General features: G+C 42.7%; 2 protein-coding genes across 2 annotated transcripts; both read left to right on the forward strand.

Moving 5' to 3' along the window:
• Nucleotides 1-19924: 19924 nt before the first annotated feature.
• On the forward strand, nt 19925-20383 carry LOC127310144 (peroxisomal membrane protein 11-3-like). The gene is made up of 2 exons (XM_071822367.1): nt 19925-20064; nt 20116-20383. The coding sequence occupies exons 1-2, from the start codon at nt 19925-19927 to the stop codon at nt 20381-20383; spliced, it is 408 nt and encodes a 135-aa protein (XP_071678468.1).
• Nucleotides 20384-21055: 672 nt separating this feature from the next.
• Nucleotides 21056-25715, forward strand: LOC127306644 (uncharacterized). Its single transcript, XM_051337305.2, has 4 exons — nt 21056-21632; nt 22119-22343; nt 22470-22823; nt 24890-25715. Exons 1-4 carry the CDS (start codon nt 21174-21176, stop codon nt 25361-25363), a joined length of 1512 nt encoding a protein of 503 aa, XP_051193265.1. The 5' UTR covers nt 21056-21173; the 3' UTR covers nt 25364-25715.
• The last annotated feature ends 159 nt before the right edge of the window (nt 25716-25874 follow it).

A 25874-nucleotide genomic window follows, 5' to 3' on the forward strand; every position in this document is an offset into this window, starting at 1 on the left:
ACGTATCAGCATCCCCAAGCTTAGTTCCTGCTCGTCCCGAGCAGTAAAACGATAACAAAGATAATTTCTGGAGTGACATGCCATCATAACCTTGATCATACTATTTGTAAAGCATATGTAGTGAATGCAGCGATCAAAACAATGTATATGACATGAGTAAACAAGTGAATCATATAGCAAAGACTTTTCATGAATAGTACTTTCAAGACAAGCATCAATAAGTCTTGCATAAGAGTTACTCATAAAGCAATAATTCATAGTAAAGCATTGAAGCAACACAATGGAAGATTAAGTTTCAGCGGTTGCTTTCAACTTGTAACAAGTATATCTCATGGATAGTAGTCAACATAGAGTAATATAACAAATGCAATATGCAAGTATGTAGGAATCAATGCACAGTTCACACAAGTGTTTGCTTCTTGAGGTGGAGAGAAATAGGTGAACTGACTCAACATAAAAGTAAAAGAATGGTCCTTCAAAGAGGAAAGCATCGATTGCTATATTTGTGCTAGAGCTTTGATTTTGAAAACATAAAGAGAGCATAAAAATAAAGTTTTGAGAGGTGTATGTTGTTGTCAACGAATGGTAGCGGGTACTCTAACCCCCTTGCCAGACAAACCTTCAAAGAGCGGCTCCCATTTTATTTTATTTTTGGGTGGCACTCCTTCCAACCTTTCTTTCACAAACCATGGCTAACCGAATCCTCGGGTGCCTGCCAACAATCTCATACCATGAAGGAGTGCCTTTTTATTTTAGTTTTATTATGATGACACTCCTCCCAACCTTTGCTTACACAAGCCATGGCTAACCGAATCTCCGGGTGCCGTCCAACAATCACATACCATGGAGGAGTGTCTATTTTTGTTAATTAATTTGGGACTGGGAATCCCATTGCCAGCTCTTTTTGCAAAATTATTGGATAAGCGGATGAAGCCACTAGTCCATTGGTGAAAGTTGCCCAACAAGATTGAAAGATAAACACCACATACTTCCTCATGAGCTATAAAACATTGACACATATCAGAGGTGATAAATTTTGAATTGTTTAAAGGTAGCACTCAAGCAATTTACTTTGGAATGGCAGGAAATACCATGTAGTAGGTAGGTATGGTGGACACAAATGGCATAGTGTTGTTTGGCTCAAGGATTTGGATGCATGAGAAGTATTCCCTCTCGATACAAGGTTTAGGCTAGCAAGGTTGTTTGAAGCAAACACAAGCATGAACTAGTACAGCAAAACTCACATAAAAGACATATTACAAGCATTATAAGACTATACATCGTCTTCCTTGTTGTTCAAACACCTCACTAGAAATTATCTAGACTCTAGAGAAACCACTCATGCAAACCAAATTTTAACAAGCTCTATGTATTTCTTCACTAATAGGTGCAAAGTATATGATGCAAGAGCTTAAACAAGAGCACAACAATTGCCAAATATCAAGTTATTCAAGACATCATACCAATTACTACATGTAGCATTTTCTGTTTCCAACCATATAGTAATTAACGAAGCAGTTTCAACCTTCGCCATGAATATTATGAGCTAAGAACACATGTGTTCATACGAACCAGCGGAGCGTGTCTCTCTCCCACACAAGCATTTATTCAAACAAAAACAAAAACAAGAAACATACAGACGCTCCAAGTAAAGCACATAAGATGTGACCGAATAAAAATATAGTTTCAAGAGAAGGAACCTGATAATTTGTCGATGAAGAAGGGGATGCCTTGGGCATCCCCAAGCTTAGACGCTTGAGTCTTCTTGATATATGCAGGGGTGAACCACCGGGGCATCCCCAAGCTTAGAGCTTTCACTCTTCTTGATCATAGTATATCATCCTCCTCTCTTGACCCTTGAAAACTTTCTTCACACCAAACTTCTCATAATCTTCATTAGAGGGGTTAGTACATAATCAAAAACTCACATGTTCAGAGGTGACACAATCATTCTTAACACTTCTGGACATTGCTCAAAGCTACTGGAGTTTAATGGAACAAAGAAATCCATCCCACATAGCAAAAGAGGCAATGCGAAATAAAAGGCAGAATCTGTCAAAACAGAACAGTCCGTAAAGACGAATTTCTAATAAATACTTCCGTTGCTCAAATCAGAAAACTCAAAACTAACGAAAGTTGCGTACATATCTGAGGAACACGCACGTAAATTGGCATATTTTTCTGATTTTTCTACAGAGAGAAAATCCCAGATTCGTGACAGATAGAAATCTGTTTCTGCGCAGAAATCCAAATCTAGTATCAACCTTCGATTAGAGGCTTCACTTGGCACAACAAAACACAAAACTAAGATAAGGAGAGGTTGCTACAGTAGTAAACAACTTCCTAGACACAAATGTAAAACAAAGTACTGTAGCAAAATAACACATGGGTTATCTCCCAAGAAGTTCTTTCTTTATAGCCATTAAGATGGGCTTAGCAGTTTTAATAATCCATTCGTGGGAAATAGTATTTGAAGCAAGAGAGAGCTTCAAGAAGCAAATTCAAAACAAATTTAAGTCTAACCTGCTTCCTATGAAGAGGAATCTTGTACACAAATGAATTCATGAAGAACAAAGTGACAAGCATAAGAGGATAAAACACGAGTAACTTCAAGATTCTCAACATAAAGAGGGGAAACTTAATATTATTAAGATGCATACGACCATATTTCCCTCTCTCATAATAACTTTCAGTAGCATCATTGATGAAATCCACAATATACCCATCACTTAAAACATTCTTATCATGGTTCATATGTATAGAAGTATCATTAAATTTGGCATAAGAAGAGTTATTCTCATTAATAGTAATTGGAGCAAGATTATTATCAAGAATTTGAACATGGTAAACAAGTTGCCTATTAAGGGAATTGTTTTTGGTAATCCAATCATGACTATGACAAGTTTCATAAGGATAATTAGAACCTATATCATAGCATTCTTTATAATAATCATTAGAGACCGGAGGCATAGTGTCATCATAAGAAATAGAATAGTTATCCTTCACCATCGGTTTATCTGTGTCCACACCATTATTGTTATTAGAAGGAGATGTATCAAGAACATAATGACCAGTAGCTAAAGGATTTGCAAACACCTCTTCCCCAAGCTTAGAGCTTTCTATATCATTATGGGAGGAAGCATGGATAGTACTGACACTATGGCAATTATTATCATCATCATTTTCAGAATTAGTTTCCCAGAGATTTGCAATATCAAAAGTAGTGTGCTCATTCAAATCATGATTGCTAATGTATGTAAAGGGCATAGGAAGATCATCATATTCAGATTCATTATCACAATAATCATTAGGAGCAACATACTTACGGTTACCTATTGTTATCTCATATACGCGGGGATATGATGTTACCTCTTTCTTTTTATTCCCCTTCTTCTTCTTCTTCTTCTTCTTCGTTCCCTTCTTCTTCTTCTCTTCCTTCTCCTCGTTCCCTTCTTTAGGTGGAAGAGGCTTGAAGGGTGGCTTGTCCGCATAACCTGATTTACTTTCAGAAACAATAGAAGAAACTTGGGAGAATCCCTCCTTTTCATTAATTAGTTGAAAACACACAGCAGTCCTATCATATTTTGGCAAGGTGTCATCTTCTAAGATATTTTGTATGTAAGTATTTGTATGGCTATTATCAATGCAATAAGAAAAACACCCATGCAGGACATCATCAATATCAAGATCACTCATATGTAACAAAGAGATTTTTCTCGACAATTCTTCACACCCCAAAAATAAAGTAAGTTCATCATGCTGATTAGGAGTAATTTCATCATCACAATACAAATTTGCAGCACTCATTGGGTTCAATATATCACTGGAGGAGCATTGAAAATTAAAATGACCCACTTCATGGCAAACTTCACAAATAAAAGGATAGAGGGCACAAACTTTTTTACCAAGATCATCTAGAGCCCTAAACCACTTTCTAGTTTTTTCATTAGCATGATGGATACAATATTCATCTTTGATTTGATTAATTCCACATGGTCTATGTATTCCACAAAAATTAACATGCTTATAGGAAATAGCACTCTTAGGAGTTTGAGCATGCTTATGGCAATAATTAACAACAATTTCATTCTTCATGCAAGCCTCTTTAAAAGGTTCATGATACTTATCAAAATTATTTTTAGGCAATTCGAAATGAGAAGCAAAGGCTTTATAAAGATTTGCAGCAACTTGAGAGTCAAGACCATAAGTAGCACTCATATTTCGAAATTTATCGGTATCCATAAAAGCTTCAATGCATTCATAATCATAATTTATACCTGACTCTTTACCTTTGTCGTTCTCCCATCCTTCAGCGTTGTCCTCAATCCGATCAAGAAGATCCCACCTAGCTTCAACCTCCTTGCTTGTGAAAGATCCCTCCGAACACGCGTCCAGATAGTCCTTGTGTTGTCCTGAAAGTCTCGCATAAAAATTGTTAACAATAACATTACGGGGGAGCTCATGAATAGGACATTTGAGCATTAGAGATTTCAATCTCCCCACGCTTGAGAAACACTCTCTCCATCACGAGGATAAAAGTTATAAATATAATTCCTATCAATATGCACTTCATGCGGAGGATAAAATTTAGAATAAAAGAGAGATGCAATTTCCTCCCAACCAAGAGAATGTCTATTCTCCAATAATTTATACCATCTGCGCCGCTTTACTAGACATAAACAGAGAATAGCTTCTTCCTCACTTCATCCATAGAGATACCTGCACACTTGAATAACCCACATAATTCGTGCAAAAACAAGTAAATGATCTCTAGGATGGACAGTTCCATCCCCTTTATAGTGATTGTCCATAACACGTTCAATAATTTTCATAGGTATTTTATACGGAATACTTTCAAAGGTGTGGATTCAAAATATTAGAAGCATCATTAGAGTTATCGCATATGGGAGATAAAGCATTATCAGAACAAATTTTCTCCCTAAAGATGGGAAGCTAAAAAGACCACAAAAACTAGCTTCCCCAAGCTTAGACTTCTTCATAGCATTAGCGATAATTGCATTCATACTAATAACATCGCTACTAGCATGCAAATAAGGTTCCATAGGTTTTTTAATTTTCGAATCAAACAATTCTAAATCAGGAAAAAGACTAAAAAGCTCACCAATTTTTTTGTTGTTTTCCATTATGCCTAACTAGTGTAAACAAGAAACAAAAAGTTGCAATTGCAGGATCTAAAGGAAATAGCTTCGAGTACTTACAATGGCGGAAAATAGCTTGGTAGCCGAGGTCCGGAGTGTGAGTACCTTTTACCTTTCCTCCCGGCAACGGCGCCTTAAAAGTGCTTGATGTCTACGTTCCCCCTCCTTTCTGTAGACAGTGTTGGGCCTCCAAGAGCAGAGAGGTTTGTAGAACAGCAGCAAGTTTTCCCTTAAGTGGATCACCCAAGGTTTATCGAACTCAGGAGGAAGAGGTCAAAGATATCCCTCTCAAGCAACCCCGCAACCACAAAGCAAGAAGTCTCTTGTGTCCCCAACACACCTAATAGGTGCACTAGTTCGGCGAAGAGATAGTGAAATACAGGTGGTATAAATAAGTATGAGCAAGTAGCAACACAAGAAACAAGAAACAAGCGTAGTAACGCAGCAGTATTTAGGAACAAGGCCTAGGGATTACACTTTCACTAGTGGACACTCTCAACATTGATCACATAACAGAATAGATAAATGCATACTCTACACTTTTGTTGGATGATGAACACATTGCGTAGGATTACACGAACCCTCAATGTCGGAGTTAACAAGCTCCACAATTTGTTCATATTTAAGTAACCTTATAGTGTAAGATAGATCAACAGACTAAACCAAGTACTAACATAGCATGCACACTATCGCCTTCATGCATATGTAGGAGGAATAGATCACATCAATACCATCATAGTAATAATTAACTCCACAATCTACAAGAGATCATGATCATAGCCTACGACAAGAACCACACGGTGCACACACTAGTCACCTTTACACACGTGCAGGAGGAATAGAACTACTTTAATAACATCACTAGAGTAGCACATAGATAAATTGTGATACAAAACTCATATGAATCTCAATCATGTAAAGCAGCTCATGAGATTATTGTATTGAGGTACATGGGAGAGAGATGAACCACATAGCTACAGCGAAGCCCTCGGCCCTCGGGGGTGAATTACTCCCTCCTCATCATGGGGGCAGCGATGGCGGTGAAGATGGCGGTGAAGACGGCGGTGGAGATGGCTCCGGGGGCAATTCCCCGTCCGGCAGGGTGCCGGAACAGAGAGTTCTGTCCCCCGAATTGGAGTTTCGCGATGGCGGCGGCGCCCCTGGAGTCTTTCTGGAGTTTCATCAATTGGTACTGCGTTTTTAGGTCGAAAGGGATTTTATAGGCGAAGAGGCGGCGCAGGGGGGCACCTGGGGGCGCCACACCCTAGGCCGGCGCGGCCAGGGTCTGGCCCGCGCCGCCATGTGGTGTGGTGGCCCCCTGGCCCCTCTCCGACTCTTCTTCGGTGTTCTGGAGCCTTCCGGGAAAAATAGGAGGTTTGGCGTTGATTTCGTCCAATTCCGAGAATATTGCCCGAATAGCCTTTCTGGAACCAAAAACAGCAGAAAACAGGAAACTGGCACTGTGGCATCTCGTTAATAGGTTAGTTCCGGAAAATGCATGAAATCATCATAAAGTGCAAGCAAAACATGTAAGTATTGTCATAAAACAAGCATGGAACGACAGAAATTATGGATACGTCGGGGACGTATCAACCATATGTTGGCTTCAAGGTTGCAATAAGAAGAAATTGATGAAGGATATCAAGTGTCAAGTATGTCTTGAAGATGAAGATGAAGTGAGCCCTCAAGTTACTTCAAGACATCAACATGATGAAGAATGAATAAATGATGTGCAAGTTCAAGATGAGCCATCTCGAAGAGATCCTTTGCTTGAGTCTTGCCATCCATATGGTGATCATGGATATGTGAAGATGCGCCGAAGAAGAAGCTCTCCCATGGTGGATTATGGGGGAGCAATACACATGGTGGTCATGTTTATGTGAAGATGCGCCGAAGAAGAAGCTCTCCCATGGTGGTTTATGGGGAGCAATCTACAAGACTTCGTCAAGCAAACACAAGCAAGAAAGGCGTTCCATCTTGTTGAGGTCAAGATCGTCATCATCAAGCTCAAGTGGTATGCGCAAGTATAAGGTTTGCTCTTGATAGGGTTTCTTTCTCACCGGTCTCATAGTGTAGTTGGAGACCGGTTTATAGTTTAGTTGCCGTACTATCAAGAGGGCTCTCGAGTGAGTAACTCGATCGTATCGTTCGGAGAGAGCTCAAACCTTTGCATCCTTGCATCATCTTTCTTGGTTATTATTTGGATCTTATCCATGTGATGATTTAGAGCTTGTGCTTATTCTCATGACAAGCTCTAGTTCATCAAGAATGGTTTTTGCACGGGCAACTTGTTGCATTTTCAAGATTGGAGGTTTTACCGGTATGTCTTTTTTAGATAGGTCAAACCTTTCATCATTTGTTTCTATCCTCCCTTGTTGGACTATGATGGTTTCCTGCATGATCTTGTAGAGCTTGTTACTAGCTTTAAAACAAGCCCAAGATCATCAAAATCGGAGTCCGGATGCTAAAGTTATGCCCGTTTCAGTTTGATGTTTCTGCCAGTTTTCAGGGGGCGGATATTCCGGCCCAAGTTTGGGGCGGATAATCCGGCCCCCCGGCAAAATCCGGTTTTTGGACAAATCCGGGAAAATATCCAGCCAAATGTCCGGCCCCCATTCTGAGAGCAGTTTTCTCATGTCCTTAGCCGTTTTTCGGGGCCCGGATATTTTGCAAATATCCGGCCCGGAAAATCCGGCCTGAGCTGACCCAAACGGTCATATTTCGATGGGAGGGGGTATTTAAGCCCCCCTTCTTCCTCCTTGGGCAGCTACCTCTTCCCCTTTGTGCTCTCCACCATTGTTGACCTTGAGAGCTTGCCATATCCCTCTACTCCTCCTATACTTCTTGAATCTTTTTGAGGGAAAAGGAAGAGGAGATCTAGATCTACATTTCTACCAATCAAATCCCTCTCTTTGTGAGGGGAATCCACTAGATCTAGATCTTGGAGAAATTTGGTGTTCCTCCTCTTACTTGTTCTTCCTCTCTTATTCCCCCAATAGCTTTTGTAGCTTTGTTGGAATTTGAGAGAGAAGGACTTGAGCATCTTTGTGGTGTTCTTGCCATTGCATTTGGTGCATCGACTTGAGTTCTCCACGGTGATTCGTGGAGGTGAAAGCAAGAAGGTTGTTACTCTTGGGTTCTTGGAACCCTAGACGGATTATAGGCTTTTGTGGCATCTTAGTGGTGTTCTTGGGGACTCCAATTAAGTTGTGGAGAATCTTCAAGGGCAAGGCATTTGTGGCATCTTAGTGGTGTTCTTGGGGACTCCAATTAAGTTGTGGAGAATCTTCAAGGGCAAGGCCTTTGTGGCATCTTAGTGGTGTTCTTGGGGACTCCAATTAAGTTGTGGAGAATCTTAAAGGGCAAGGCCTTTGTGGCAATTTATTGGGAGCCTCCAATTAAGTTGTGGAGATAGCCCCAAGCTTTGTGCGGGTTCGGTGACCTTCCTAAGGTCCCATAGTGGATCGAGGACATCCCTTTCGGTGGGAATTCTCGAGGAGAATACGGTGGCCCTCGTGCATTTGGAGTGACTTGTCCTCCACACCGCTCCAACGGAGAGTAGCACTCGCAAGAGTGTGAACTTCGGGCTACATCGTTGTCTCCGCGTCACTTCGGTTATTCCTATACCCGAGCTCTTTACTTATGCACTTTACTTTGTGATAGCCATCGTGCTTGAAGTTATATATATATCTTGCTATCACATAAGTTGCTTGTCTTGCTTAGCATAAGTTGTTAGTGCACATAGGTGAACCATTGCTTAGAATAAGTTGTTGGTGCACATAGGTGAACCATAGTTTATAGGCTTTGGGCTTGACAAAGTAAACGCTAGTTTTATTCCGCATTTGTTAAGCCCATCTCTTAAAAGTTTTAAATCGCCTATTCACCCCCCCCCCCTCTAGGCGACATCCGTGTCCTTTCAGATACTAAACATCTTAAATTTCAATGTGGCTTTAGTGAAGAATTTTTAATTAAGAACTATAATCGGAATTGCTATATTCATTATGGGTTCGAAGAGGTAGAACAATTTGTCGTATTTATGGGAGCTTCTGAGATCGAATCCTTCATGGTTGAGAATTATGAAACTTGTGTTGTTTGTAAGGACCTTAAAGATTATGTCTCTTCTATCCTTAATTGTTGCATAGAATGCTTCAGTGATAATCCTTATATCATTGACTATAAAGAGAGACTCATTAATGCACAAGAATGCACTCACAATTTGCAGGAACCTGTGGAAGAAGAAACTGATGAACCTGAAAGCTCATTGGATGAAAAAGAGGAGGAAATTGATGAACCTGAAAGCTTATTGGATGAAAAAGAAGAGGAGAGCGATGAACAAAAGGAGGAAGAATGGATTAGCTACCCATGCCAACCTTCTAATGAGAGTAACTCTTTATCTCTTACACTATTTGATTGTCCTCCATGCTTACCGAAAGAGGTTGAATGTTATGTTCCTGTGGATTCTCTTGAAATATTGCCTATGAGTAAAACTTGTGAGAATAATTATGCTACTATTATTTATGATAATCCATGCTACTTTGATAAATCTTATGATAATGCTTTGTTTGTGCCTGATGTCGAAATGCATGGTACTAAAGAATTTTGCTTAGCAAATATCTATGATAAAGCTCTAGATGATGGTCCTATGTTACTTGATAATATTAATTGTACTACTAATGAAAATGGGATTGAAGAGTTCTTGACTTATTCTATGAGTCCCATATCTCTTGAGATTGATCAACTACCTTGTTATATTATTAATAAAAGTAAGTTTGAAAGTTTTAATTCCACTATTCTTGAACTTGATAAAAATTATGTGTTTGGAAATCATGAAAAGTATGCTTCATGTGATAGTTATATTATTGAGTTTATTCATGAAGCTACTGAAAATTATTATGAGAGAGGAAAATATGGTAGTAGAAATTTTCATGGTACTAATACACCTCTCTATATGCTGAAATTGTTGAAGTTACACTTGTTCTATCTTCTTATGCTTGTCACTTTGTTCTTCATGAATTTATTTGTGTACAAGATTCCTTTGCATAGGAAGCATGTTAGACTTAAATGTGTTTTGGATTTGCCTCTTGATGCTCTCTTTTGCTTCAAATACTATTTCTTGCGAGTGCATCATTAAAACTGCTGAGCCCATCTTAATGGCTATAAAGAAAGCAACTTCTTGGGAGATAACCCATGTGTTATTTTGCTACAGTACTTTATTTTATATTTGTGTCTTGGAAGTTGTTTACTACTGTAGCAACCTCTCCTTATCTTAGTTTTGTGTTTTGTTGTGCCAAGTGAAGTCTCTAATCGAAGGTTGATACTAGGTTTGGATTTCTGCGCAGAAACAGATTTCTATCTGTCACGAATCTGGGCTGTTTTCTCTGTAGGAAAATCAGAAAAATATGCCAATTTATGTACGTGTTCCTCAGATATGTACGCAACTTTCATTAGTTTTGAGTTTTCTGATTTGAGCAACGGAAGTATTTTATTAAAATTCGTCTTTACTGGCTGTTCTGTTTTGGCAGATTCTGTCTCTGTTTTTTGCATTGTCTCTTGTGGACTTTAAGCGAGCTTTTCTAGACATAGAGAGCTGTAGCTAATGTTTTATTGAGTTCTTGCAATGTGCCACTACAGGACCAAGGTGGATTCAAATTTTTTGAGTACTAACCCCTCTAATGAAGTTTATGAGAAGTTTGTTGTGAAGGAAGTTTTCAAGGGTCAAGAGAGGAGGATGATATATGATCAAGAAGAGTGAAAAGTCTAAGCTTGGGGATGCCCCCGTGGTTCATCCCTGCATATTTTAAGAAGATTCAAGCGTCTAAGCTTGGGGATGCCCAAGGCATCCTCTTCTTCATCAACTTATCAGGTTCCTCCCCTGAAACTATATTTTTATTCGGTCACATCATATGTGCTTTACTTGGAGCGTCTGTGTGCTTTTATTTTTGTTTGTGTTTGAATAAATTCGGATCCTAGCAATCCTTGTTTGGGAGAGAGACACGCTCCGCTTTTGCATATGAACACTTGTTCTTCGTTTTACTTTTAATGTTCAATGATAAAAGTTGGAAGCTATAGCACTTATTATTATTTGGTTGGAAACAGAAAATGCCTCATAATGTCTTGGATAATTTGACACTTGGCAATTGTTTTGAGCTCTCAAATAGATTAAGTTTTTTTCATGTGGTTTAAACCTATTAGTGGAGAACTACCGTAAAGCTTGTTGAAATTGGTTTGCATAATTGATCTCTCTTAAGGTCTAGATATTTTCTGGTAAAGTGTTTGAGCAACAAGGAAGACAGTGTAGAGTATTATAATGCTTGCGATATGTTCTTATGTAAGTTTTGCTGTACCGGTTCATACTTGTGTTTGCTTCAAACAACCTTGCTAGCCTAAGCCTTGTATCGAGAGGGAATACTTCTCATACATCCAAAATCCTTGAGCCAACCACTATGCCAATTGTGTCCACCATACCTACCTACTATGTGGTATTTCCTGCCATTCCAAAGTAAATTGCTTGAGTGCTACCTTTAAACAATTCAAAATGCTTCTCAATTTGTGTTAATGTTTTATAGCTCATGAGGAAGTATGTGGTGTTTATCTTTCATTCTTGTTGGGCAACTTTCACCAATGGACTAGTGGCTTCATCCGCTTATCCAATAATTTTGCAAAAAGAGCTGGCAATGGGATTCCCAGTCCCAAATTAATTAAACTAAATAGACACTCCTCCATGGTTTGTGATTGTTGGACGGCACCCGAAGGATTCGGTTAGCCATGGCTTGTGTAAGCAAAGGTTGGGAGGACTGTCATCATAATAAAATTAAAATAAAAGGACACTCCTTCATGGTATGAGATTGTTGGCAGGCACCCGAGGATTCGGTTAGCCATGGTTTGTGAAAGAAAGGTTGGAAGGAGTGCCACCCAAAAATAAAATAAAATGGGAGCCGCTCTTTGAAGGTTTGTCTGGCAAGGGGGTTAGAGTGCCCACTACCATTCGTTGACAACAACAAACACCTCTCAAAATTTTACTTTTATGCTCTCTTTATGTTTTCAAAACCAAAGCTCTAGCACAAATATAGCAATCAATACTTCCCTCTGCGAAGGGCCATTCTTTTACTTTATGTTGAGTCAGTTTACCTACTTTCTTCCACCTTAGAAGCAAACACTTGTGTTAACTGTGCATTGATTCTTACATACTTGCTTATTTGCATTCATCATATTACTTTATGTTGACAATTATCCATGAGATATGCATGTTGAAAGTTGAAAGCAACTGCTGAAACTTATATCTTCCTTTGTGTTGCTTCGATGCCTTTACTTTGAATTTATTGCTTTATGAGTTAACTCTTGTGCAAGACTTTTGATGCTTGTCTTGAAAGTACTATTCATGAAAAGTTTTGCTATATGTTATCTACTTGTTAGCAACTATAGATCATTGCCTTGAGTCACTTCATTCATTTCATATGCTTTGTAATAGTATGATCAAGGTTATGTAAGTAGCATGTCACTACAGAAATTATTCTTTTTATCGTTTACTCTGACGGACGAGCAGAACTAAGCTTGGGGATGCCGATACGTCCCCGACGTATCCATAATTTCTGTCGTTCCATGCTTGTTTTATGACAATACTTACATGTTTTGCTTGCACTTTATGATGATTTCATGCATTTTCCGGAACTAACCTATTAACGAGATGCCACAGTGCCAGTTCCTGTTTTCTGCTGTTTTTGGTTCCAGAAAGGAATTGGACGAAATCAACGCCAAACCTCCTATTTTTTCCGGAAGGCTCCAGAACACCGAAGAAGAGTCGGAGAGGGGCCAGAGGGCCACCACACCCTATGGCGGCGCGGTCAAACCTGGGCCCGCGCCAGCCTAGGGTGAGGCGCCCTGTGTGCCCCCGCGCCGCCTCTTCGCCTATAAAATCCCTTTTCGACCTAAAAACACCGTACCAATTGACGAAACTCCGTAAAGACTCCAGGGCGCCGCCACCGTCGCGAAACTCCAATTCGGGGGACAGAACTCTCTGTTCCGGCACCCTGCCGGGACGGGGAAGTGCCCCCGGAAGCCATCTCCATCAACGCCACCGCCTCCATCATGCTCCGTGAGTAGTTCCCCCATGGACTACGGGTTCTAGCAGTAGCTAGTCGGTATTCTCTCCTCCATGTACTTCAATACAATGATCTCATGAGCTGCCTTACATGATTGAGATTCATCTGATGTAATCGGTGTTGTGTTTGTTGGGATCCGATGGATGATACATTATGATTAGTCTATCTATAAAGTTTGTGAAGTTATTGTTGCTGCAATCTTGTTATGCTTAATGCTTGTCACTAGGGCCCGAGTGGCATGATCTTAGATTTGAGCTCTATACTTATTGCTTAGATTGTATCTACAAGTTGTATGCACATGTCACTGTCCGGAACCAATGGCCCTGAAGTGACAGAAATCGGGACAACCGGAGGGGATGGCGGTGATATGAGGATCACATGTTTTCACGGTGTGTTAATGCTTTGCTCCGGTACTCTATTAAAAGGAGTACCTTAATATCCAGTAGTTTCCCTTGAGGCCCGGCTGCCACCGGCTGGTAGGACAAAAGATGTTGTGCAAGTTTCTCATTGCGAGCACGTACGACTATATACGGAAAACATGCCTACATAATTAATAATCTGGATGTTCTTTCTTAATGCTTTGATTCCTATCAATTGCCCAACTGTAATTTGTTCACCCAACACTTGTTACTTGTTATTGGAGAGTTACCACTAGTGTAGATCATTGGGAACCCCGGTCCATCTCTCATCATCATATACTTGTTCTACATGTCATTGGAAGTAGTATCAACTATCTTCTGGTGCCATTGCTCTCATATTGCTATTCTTTGCTGTGTTATTCTTGTTACTATTGCTCTCATATTACTGCTACTTTCACATCACCCCTGTTGCTAGTGCTTTTCCAGGTGCAGCTGAATTGACAACTCAGTTGTTAAGGCTTATAAGTATTCTTTACCTCCCCTTGTGTCGAATCAATAAATTTGGGTTTTACTTCCCTCGAAGACTATCGCGATCCCCTATACTTGTGGGTCATCACTCTCGAATGTTCATACTCCCTCCCGCTCTGAAATACTACTACTATGAGACATCTTAACACACTTTTTGAGAAAAAAGAAATCTCGGAAAATAACAAAGTTAAAGTACAACTATAGTATATCACAAATCAAACCACCTATAGTATATCACAAATCAAACCACCTACAAAGTTAAAGTACAACTATATTTGAGAATATTCTAGTATTTAAGTAATTTTGTCAAAACAATTTCTTGAACTAAACAACTTTTTTTTTCTTCTGAGAGAAATCAACTCCATTCTTCTTTGGAGAGAGTGAAATTTCTTTTTTTATGTGAGAAAAGTACAAGAGATGACAATTATATCCATTTAAATAATGTGGGTGTAGCATAGTGTGTTTATATATGTTTATGTATCTTTAAAGAGGCTTATACAATGTACGAGTCTAACGAAAGACCTAACAAGAGGGCACTGTTCTTGCATATAGAAAATTCTAGAGGTTAAGATATAACTAGTAGAAAATGGCTATTTAGTTTCGGTTGGTAACGGTTTTTAGTTCCGGAGGATCTTTAGTCACGATTTGTAGCACCAACCGGGACTAAAGACCTTTGGGTATTTTTTTTCATTCATTTTGTTTTCCTCTTTTTTCCACTCTCTCTTTTTTCCTATTTTTTTTAGAATTTCTATTATTTGAGTTATTTGACAAGTTTAGTCACTAACTACATTAATCTCTAGTTAAATCATTTACTCGTGGTCAAATTTCACGTTCTGTCATCCATCCTCAAACTACTTGAGCACTAGCACGTTTAATTTCTAAGTTCATTCCGTGCCCGTTTCCAAATACTTTGTGCAAACTTTATTTATATTACTATCATATCGATCCTATTAATCTCTTGGTCACGATGTCACACTTCTATATTGTTTTCCAAATAATCATTTTAATAAAAAAGTAATGAACTAATAATAATCTTGAATAATAAATAAATAACAATACAATATTTTTTAATATTTTCATTTTTTGCAAAACCTAAAATCTAAAAAAATCATATTTCCTTTTGTAAGTTTGAGAATCTAAAAAGATGGAAACCAACCATAGCCCAGTGAAATCGGATGTATCTTTTTGCGTCGATAGATTTTCATATATTAAATATTTTTTTGAGTTCATATGCAAAAGTTATTGCCATCTTACCGAAAAATACAGATTTTTGCAAAATAAGTCAAAATTCATGTTTGTTAATTTTCATAATAACTAGATCACTTAACCTACCAACATGTAAAAGGATTTAAAATTTAAAATTTTCTATTATTTTATTTTTTATTTTACAAAGCTAAAAAAGACGATCGGTGTGTGCGCGCGCTGCGGAGCAAAAAACCTAGGAAGTCTTTAGTCTTGGTTGGAGCGCACAGAGCTGCCGCAACTTTTTTAGTTCTGATTGATATCTCCAATTAGAATTAAAGTTCTAATTCGAACCGAGACTAAAATCATCCGACGTTCCACCCGTTTGAACTGAAACTAATGCTCACATTAGTCCCGAAACTAATGCTCCGGACAGCTCTAAACAAAAAATCTTTTTTTACTAGTGTATATTAACAAATGGTTTTATCTCAAAAGGACTGCATAATACAATAAAAACTGATGGGTCGTCGAACTACCCGTCAGTGGTGACCTGCACTACCTGTTTCCCATTTCGATCAAGATAACCTCTCTGTAGCACATTTCTTTCACATGTCATCTCACCAGTTGATCGATGCAAGAAAAACGAGTAAATAACGAGGAACTACCATATTACAGACGGTCATGTGTGAAAACTACTAATATTGGGCAAGATGACACATAACTACCACGTCATGGGCATGATTGTGACAAAAAGCACTGATTTTACTAATTAGCCGTGTTAAACCATTTTCTGACCGTTTGGGCCCACCTGCCGGGTCTACGTGGCAATGATGGTCTGCCATTTTTACTCAAAACCCCCGGGCTCTATCTATATCTATATCTATCTATATAATAAAGGAGGTAAGGTTTCTGCCAAAATTTTCGTCCAACTTTTTATTGGACTGTTTTGCCCTCTCACCAAATCGCATAATACGGCTAAATACCACGGTACCGGTTCGGTTTATTTTTTCTTTGTGCCACCGCAGATTTGTCTTCGTGTGCGCCCCATCCTCACAGGCCGTTGGCTGGGACCCTGCGCGGCGCCCGCCATCGGCCCGCCTCTGGCTCCGCCCGCACCGTCGGCGTCTGCAGGGGTGAGCAAACCGAACGGATGCCCGCGCCCGCGCCGTCGGCGTCTGCAGACGGACGCTCCAGGCCGTCCGTGTCTGCAGGGGCGGGGCGACGCTCCAGGCCGCGCGCATCTGCAGGGACGCGCTCCGACGGCCCGCGTCGTCGGCATCTGCAGGGGCGGACGCTCCAGGCCGCCCGCATCTGCAGGGTCGGGGCGTCGCTCGAGGCCGCGCGCGTCTGCAGGGGCGGGGCGGCGCTCCAGGCCGTGCGCGTCTCCCGCTGCTGGCAGCGCCCCTCCGGCCAAGCGGGAAAGCGAGCTGGTTGGCCGTCGGTGAGCTCCACACCGAGACCAATCGGTGGTGTGTGAATCCTGGAGCATCGATTGGCGGCGGACCTATGCAAGCCGCTTCAAAGCTGAATCAGCGGCCGCTCTAGCAACTCTAATCGGATGGGAGTAGAGGAGTTCGGGCGACCAAACAGAGGGGATTTCCCCCCGATGGCGGCGTCGCAACAGCCAAGGTGCCTCAATTGTGAACCACGCCGGTCTGTGATGCGCCCTGTGCTGCTGGCTGTCGGCCTATCAGGTTTCGTCTTTTTTTTTAAGAGAAAGCTGGCTCAGTGGATACAACAAATTTGCTTCTGCATACGTGAAAGGATAAGAGGAAATGAATGGCATATAAGGTGTCGCATGCTTCCTTCTAGCACCTGCCAATTGTGTGTGTGTTTCGTAGGTGACTTGATGTGTGTGTGCTCCATTGCTGATTGCTATCCGTTATTGTGTTTGTGTTGATATTTTTTTTATCACAGCTAAATGGCTGATGATGAATGTAGTTTTATATCTTGGTAGCATGCAAATTAGAGTTTATTTGGAGACAACTTTTATAATATAAATTAAACCACCATATTAGAATAAAGTAACGACAGCCAATGATTTATTCCTTTTATTTTTCTCTTCTTAACGCCATTGCACCGCGGCATGTACGGTGTAGCGTGATCCAATCGGTAGGTTGACGAGCCACTAAAGACACACCTAACGTTGGTTGATTACTGCGACAAATTTATATTAAAAAAAGTATACGCAGTGTTCTACAGTGGCATGTGCCACTGATGAACTTTTAGAATTGATTATGATGTGACCACCAAGAGAAAAAGTGTCAACACAAATAATTAAATAATTTACATGAGCATTTAAATATTTATTTATCCCGGTGCAACGCACGGGCACTTTTGCTAGTCTAATAATAAAGGAGCTAAGGTTTCTGCCAAAAAGTTTCGTCAACGCTTTTATTTGGACCGTTTTGTCCTCCCACCAAATCACTTAATACTGCACCTGTCCTGATACCGGTTCGTTCGACATTTTGCACTTTACCCCTCCCGTGGTGTTGATTGATCGTGAATAGTCCCCGCTGTTTCTTCTCCATCGTAACAGGGACGAACTCCGCTGACTCTCCTCCCCGATCGGAAAATAAATAGCAACATGCGTCCCGCTTTTGGTTAAGATCGGCCCTCTGAGAGCAAACTCGCGGACGGTGCGGCGCATCTAGATGCTGAGCTCCGCGTGGCGCTTCTGGCAAGAATATCTACCCCCATCTAGATCGGTTCTTGTACGGCAGCCGGCCGGCGGTCGGGTCCGTTCCGGGAGGAGACGAGGCGGCCCTCTACGAGGATGAGTATGGCTACGAGCGGGAGGGTTTGCCCAGCCCCAACGGCGTTGATAGAGGCACATAGTTGCGGCGGCGGCCGGGTCCATCCAGCAGGTCAACGGACACCTAAGGCTACGAGGGAGACAGGCGGCTCGCTGGCTAATTTTCTGGCCGCATGTACTGCCCTGCCTCGATCTCCCGCCTCCTCTGTGTGGCTATATGCCTATGACGAGGAGGAAACATTTTTTTGTTGAGGTCGAACCTCCCTTCATGGATGGTACAAGCTGAAGGAGGCAAGAGGCTTCCCGGCCCCGGCGGTGTTGGCAGACGAACATATTGGCGACAGGGTGAGATTGTGCCCCGGCGACGGCCGGATCCCTCTCAGAAACTGATCAGGCGGCGGCCAGAGAGATCGGCTCCTCCTTCTGATTGATCCATGACGGTTGGGAGTGGAGAGGTACAAGGAGTCATTGAGATCCCATCTGATTCGTGCTTCTGGTTCAGAGACAGGGCACAAGATTGTACTTCATCCGTGACAAAGTGAGCTTGCAGAGTTTCGCTGGGTACTCTACTCGTCATGGTTGGATGGTGGTCTCCGCTAAGCACTCTGCAGTTTGATTGTTCGGCGGTCGAGCGCCGAGAAACGGTCTGTTTAGACAACAGACCAACGAATCAACAACACACCAACGAATCAACTTCCCCTGCCTCCATCGCTCGCAGCGACCTTCGGCGACAGCCGGAACTGGAGAGTCATGGACAGTTAGCAGCAGAGGGAGGCGACAACCGAAAGGCGAGATTCGCAGCCGGTGTGGACAGTTAGCAGCGGAGGGATGTCAAGGCGGGCGGCGGCCTCGCTCGCCGCTGGAATCGTGCCTGCGCAGTGTGCGTGTTGTGTGTATGTGGACCGCTGCCAGAGTCGCAGGCGACGCAGCGGCTTTGCACCGGCCGGCCAGAGGGTCGTGGCCCTGGTGCTCCTCCTCTACATGCCCCTAAACAGCCGCCGAGTGTGCCCCACCTTGGATTTGCTGCAGCAGTAAAGAAGCGATACCACCACCCGCTGGTGCCCGGTAGCTCCACCGCGAGCGCTGCACCTTCTCAGGGAATTTTAGGATTTGGGGAGGAGGAGGGGAGTAGAGCAGCTGGAGCAATTGAGGTACTCGCGATGGAGAACGGCAGTGTGTGACTATTTTACTCAGAAAAAAGAGTGTACACAATCGGAATCTTTAATTTATTTCTTCATTGCTGATTTTTATTTAACATATTATTGTGCTCCTTTTCAGTGTATATTATTAAAGTAGTGCATATATTATAGATAAATATTACTTTAAAATATGATTTAATTTTGCGGATCACAAAATGATAAAAAGACGACGATTCAAAAAATATCAAAACACTAGCCATTATGTCGGGACTTCCTATATCTCTTCATAGAAAATCGGCACCGCACCATAATTTAGTTAGAAAGTCAATTTACTTTGGGCCAAAATTTGAGTAGTGAAAGGTTTTTCAACAAAAGCCTAATTTATAAAATCTTGATCCATTATTTTTTAATAAGTGACCTTTGTTCCGTAACACCCCAGACACGAGTCGATGCAGCGAGATCCTCACAAAATCATCTTCTTAGGACTAATCAAGTTTATCATGAATGGTAGAAAATGTGACCACCATCATCGATGATGGCACAAAGAAGAAAATATCATCCCATGTGATTTAGCGGAGCGTTTGAGTCTTTATTTCTCCGATTCCGATGCAACGCACGGGCACTTATGCTAGTTGTCTAAAAGCAATCAAGTTGCTGCGCCCCGATCGACAGCGGTTGCTCCGCCCCCGGCGCCCGCCCTGCCATGGCCTCCGTCTCCGACCCTCGGACTTGCAAGGCCGCCGCCGCCATGCACGCGCCTCCCCGGGACTTCCTCGTCCACCTTGAGGCCCACCTGGCCCGCCACGACGGTCGACAAGCTGCTCAAGATCTCGCGCTCGCTGCGTGCCGCCACTGACCCCGGCCGCCTCCGCGGCTCAAGTCCTTCGAGTCCAGCGTCGGCCTCAACCGCAAGGCCTTCCGCCTCGGCAAGTTCGTGCAGGACGTCAACACCCTTCGCGTCGGCCGCAGCCCCCTCCTCCCGCCGCCACTCGTACTCCACGCTTACGGCGGCGAGGGCGTCTACTACTTCCTTGAGCAGTTCGTCTGGCTCGCCAAGGCCGACTTGCTGCCCGCGCACCTCCTCCCGCGCCTCCACCTCCGCCCGCCGAGGTCATCCCGTGGAGAGGAGCTCCTTCCCGTGGTCGCGGAGGAGCAAGGCTGAGGGTCACGCTCGCTCCCTCGATGGCCAGCGGCCGCTGCGACGTGCAGAAGTGTCCTCCGTGGGCGCCTGAGGTGGGGCTGGCCAGGGGCGGCGGCCATCGGCCCTCCGGTGGCTGCGGCGAGCTGCTGAGGTGGGGCTAGCCAGGGGCAGCGAAGCAACTTTAGCGGGAGGAGCATGGCGGCGGGGATGTCGTCCCTGCTGCGCCTGGGGACCGGGGAGACGGCGGCGGCGAGGCTGGTGACGGGCAGGAGATCGGGAGAAGATGGGAATCTTATCCCTTCGGTGATTTTGCAAATCTACCCTCAAAGGTTATAAAATTCTTGTAGTGAGGTTCGATCTTTCTGTTTCTTCTGCCATGTAAACCCGACAGGTGGGTCTGAACGGTCAGAAAACGGTTTAACACGGCTAATCAGCAAAATAAGTGCTTTTTGTCATGACTATGCTCGTGAAGTGGTAGTTATGTGTCGCTTTGCCCAATATTAATAGTTTTCAGACATGACCACCTGTAATATGGTAGTTTCTCGTTATTTACTCCCTTAGGTCTTTTGGTTTACCTAAAGACGGACTTAGCTTAACTACTAAGCTGAGCTGACCGATCAAAGCCTCGCTGGTCTCCAAAAAGACATGAAAAACGCGCAGACAAACAAACCACACACAGACAAAGTAGGTAGGCACACGAACACACTCGCCTTCTCTTCTTGTTTCAAACGCGCTGAAACCCTCCCATCCCAGAGAAAAAAAGGGGAGAAAAGAAATTCAAAAGCTCCCAAACCCCTCGTCCGCCGCCGCCATGGACAGGGCCCCGCCGCGCGGCGCTCCCCGCGACGCCGTCGGCCAGCGGTGGCTCGCCGTCTTCGCCTTCCAGGCCGCGCTCTCGGCGGCCGCCTCCGTAATCCACCTCGCGACCTCCCCGCGCCGCCGCCACGCCAGCCTCGGGGTGCCCCCGGCCCTCCTCCTCGCGCTGCACCCGTTCCTCTCCTGCGCCGCCACGGGGCTCCTCGCGCTCGCCTTCCTCATCTCCGCCTCGCCCCACCCGCGCCCGCCGCCGGTGCCGCTGCGCGCGCTCGCGGCCTTCCTCCTCGCCGCGGCCGGCGCGCTCTGCGTGGCCGCGGCGGCGTCTCTGGTCCCCGAGGACGCCGGCTGGGCCGCCGTCGCCGGGCTGGGGTTCCGCGGCGCTGTGCTGGGCGCGGTGTTCGCCGCCCACTACTTCGGGCGTGGGAGGTGGCTGCTCCAGTTCCCCGTCGTGCAGGTGAGTCGATTGGGGGGAAACCTAGGGTTTCTAGATGTACTGTTTGTTTCTTCCCTAATTGCAGTTTGGGCTTGACTTGTCACGCTTAGAATTCATATTACTAGGATTAGGATTAACTGCATAGGAATGATTGGTTGTGCTGATGACTTCTGTTATTGACTCATAGGAAGGAATATGTTTTTGTTACAGTATATGTGGCTTGAACCATTAGTATTTTACCCTACTAGGGTGTTTGACCAGAGAAGGGGATGGCTGCCAGGATTGTTGCATTATTTGGATCAATATTTATTGGACACACATCTACTTTTAAGTTTGAAATTCGAATGAGATAATTGATAAGACTAATATGATCAACATTTAACTGAGTTTTGATCCCTTGATAGTCTTAGACTTGCTTGCTTGTTCACTTGCTATCTTACATTTCTTCTCAGCAGTTACTTGAGTATGTTTCCAGTTGCTTACCTCTGCCTTTGTTAAATTATGCAGCGACCTCTGTTCTATGGATTGAAGATGGGGCTCCTACCATCTATGAAAAGGGCTCTAAAGGTGTCGCTTCAGGCCTTCTGCCTTTCATTTGTCCTGATTTTTATTCTTCCCCGGCAATTCAGAATTGGAGGATCCATTGGAAGCCAAATTATCACCCAAATCGGTATTTTTATGGTGACCACAGGTGTTTCCTTCTGTTGGGAAATAAGCCATCATTTTGTCCAGGTTCGTTCTCTGCTATTCAAATCAAACAACATCCTATTCCTATTAGATGTACAGTTCTTTCACTGTCTGGATTCTTCAGCTTGACTTTGGTGGAACTTTAATACAACTGCTTCCAACAAATTTCAGGTTGTGCATACAAGAAGGTGCAGTTTTACTCCACCTCAGAGCACTGCCGCTGCAGAGACTAATCCTACGGATTATATCCTTGAAACATTGGAACTAAGTGATCCACGGTCGCTCATGCAGTATCTTGCCTTCCAAGATTTGTGTGCAGTATCTGAATGTAACATAGAACCTTGGCGTCGGGGTGCCTTCTTCGAGGAATCTGGTGAAACTTACAAAAGAATCGTGACAGCCTGTTTGAAGCCACTTGAGGACTTCACTACAAAAATTGCTGAAGCGCTCGAAGGGTTTTCTAGCGATAAGCCAGAATTATTGTCACAACAGTCTAAGCTCTATGGTGCATTTAGTGATGCACAGGTAATTTGACTATCATTTTCTGCACTTCTTAAGTTGTAGGTTGTTCTGTGTTTTTCCAGTTGTCAGTATTGTCTTTTTTTTTTCTTTTCTTTTCGTGTAATTAATGAAACCTGCTTGTCATTGAGGACCATCATCCAGCAAATAGTTTGAACCTACTGTTATGTTGGTACCTTCATGTTTTGTCTGACATCCATGATAAATTATTTAGAGTTGAATAAGAATAGGTCATGCTTTGAAGGTGTTGTATAAATCAAGCATACATGCATACTGATTGGTTAGCCACAGACATACATAATGAACTCAAGATCTACATAAAGGATCACACGAACTGGAAGATTTTGCACTAGGAATCAATACTGATCAGATTATGTTAATAGATCATGGAGTATGAATATGCAAGTATGCACGTGTAATCTCCTTCGGGAAGGTTTGATAGCTTAATGTGGAGCGCTCAAGTGTCAAGGATTTTTAGAACTGATGGTTATTATTGACAGCTGGTATATGTGGACCTAATGTATTCTTCTAGTATGCGGTAATTAGGGCTGGACAAAAAGCTCGAAGATCGGCGAGTTAAATGAGTATTCGTTTGCTCGACTCGTTTAAGCTCGGCTAGTTTTGTTAATGAGCCGAGCTGAGCATCAGTTTTTGCTCGTTAAGGTTAACGAGCTAAACAATCGAGCCGGCTATATTCGTGAGCTACTCGTTAAGATCGGTAACAAGCTAGGCCTTCACCAATTTTGACTGCAAGTCACTTTAGTTATCTCAAATATTTGGCAGGAAGAGGCCAAACAAAACAAAATAGTATTCTTTAACCATGTTTGCAACTCCTACATTAGGATCTAAAAACATATGCTTCCTCTCTTTCTCACTAGGCAATGCATACATGTTTGTTTTTCATTGCCTCGTTAACGATCCTTAACGAGCTGCTCGCGAGCGCTCGCAAGAACATAACGAGTCGAGCCGAATAATAATTTCAGCTCATTATTCTTAACGAGCTTAATGATTCGAGCCTTAACGATCACGAGCTTAACGAGCCAAACCTGAACGATTCGAGCAGCTCGTTAGTCCACCCCTAGCGGTAATTGGATAATTAGGATTGTTAACTCTAATAAATTCATAGTGTGAAATTGCACATGAGACGATAGGTATGCATATAGAATTATGGATCGCCTGCAATGATTTTGGATATTAGCTACGGCATGATTTATACAGTTATGGGGAAGTTGGTGTGATTTGTGGAATATGGCACATGTGGAGATGTCCTAGCATGAATTTATGACCAAATTGGTCTTTTACTCGTACATAGATGACATGTGGTCTGGTTCATGCAAGTGCTGTTAAATAGTAGTTCACTGTTAAGTTGTGGAGCATGCTTTACCTCAGAACCAACGGATAGCATTGTAGCAGAAAAAAATCAGATCCGCTAGGAGAGAATTATGACGTAACTATTGTGGACCTGTATTGTAACTGGAAAATGATTGGCCAATACCAATATAATTTTAAGTGAATATGTTTGATTTTCATTCCTTTATTTTGTTCATGTAAGTTATAATTCGTATTACCTACTACAAGCACCAATGCCAAAAATGGGGGCTGCTTAGCTGAACTGGTATGTAGAGTCACAGTGATTTGTTAGAGTATATCTGGAAGACAGAAACCGTGAACCATGATGTTCAGTTTAACAGCAGTTTGAATTTGTTTTCACGTTTAGGGTCCACTGCATAGATTGGTATGGCTACTTGTAAGAAACATAAATAATGAGTTAACATTTTGAAGATGTAGCTTACTTCCATTGGATTTTGCGATGAATGTAGCTTAACATCACTGATTCTTGTGGTTTGGTAGTGTTCAGAAACTTTGTTTATGTTCAGTAGGCGTCTTTCAGAACAAGTTCAGTCAAGTACATTCCTAATCTTTAGTAGCCTTGTCCATAAGATTGTTTAAGGCCTGAAGGCCATGAAATGTTTTGTGCCCGGTGGTGTATCATTTACATATCACATAATCCCAATGTTACTTAATGCAGTAGTCCCTAATTATGGATTGTTTTGTGTGACCTATGAATGCAGATATGCTCATGGTGTGCTCGGACATTGGCGACATTGACTGCACGCTCACGGCGAGAGGATCGATATGGAGTTGCTCAGCTCACTGGCTGCAATGCTGCTGTGATGTCTACCCTGCTGTCTGCGCTAGTTGCGGTGGAAGCATGTTTAGGAAAGAAAACCAACCCGCAACCTGTGCACTCACTGGGTCCAGCAAGCATTAGGTGGGGCAACTTCTCCACAGCAAAAAAGGGCAACGTAACTGCCATTGCAAGCACGCAGAGAGGCGGTCTGCACACTAAAGCTTATTTGATGGCTGATGTTTTCCGGACGTCGATCTATCAGATAGTTTCAGCCTTCCTGGATGACATGCGGGCAAATGCGAAATCTTCGAGTCTGGAGAAGAACTGGATCAGTGAAGGAAGAAAACCTATATTTGGTTCACCTGCTGTGTTGGTTCAGAAGCTGAGCCTGTTCACTGAATACCATGCTGTCTGAACATTGTGTGATGCCTCGCAGATCCTTGTTAGCGAAAACAGTCCATGCAAGGAATCTTTGTATTGAACCGACGAACTGTTTAAGTAAAGTCTGGAACTGTGACACTGCTATCTCATTGAGGTCCAGGAATCTTTGTTTTTTTGGCACTACGATCTACTGGGGAGAAGGCATTTTCCATTCACAATCTTGTGGAGGACAAGGACCATGACATGCTGTGAGCTCCTGCGAAACAATCTCATCATTCTTCAATTGTTCGAAGCAAATGGAATGTATCCAACTCAATTCTGTGTTGTGTTCAGAGATGTTAGTTTCTTATAGCCTGGAATAGTTGTCAAATTATGTTGCCATGTTAGGAAGGATGCTGAAATGTTTTGGGCTAGTCAGAATGGTCTCACTTCGCACTTTAACCTTGTTACGCCCTAGTTCTTGTCAAGTTGGAATAGTTTTCTTTTATGCTGATCAAGTTTTAGTTGTCCGTGTGCCTTGACTGTGAGTTCAAGTTAGCAAAGCA

The sequence above is a fragment of the Lolium perenne genome, chromosome 6 (assembly GCF_019359855.2).
Source record: "Lolium perenne isolate Kyuss_39 chromosome 6, Kyuss_2.0, whole genome shotgun sequence".
Classification (NCBI taxonomy): Eukaryota; Viridiplantae; Streptophyta; class Magnoliopsida; order Poales; family Poaceae; genus Lolium; species Lolium perenne.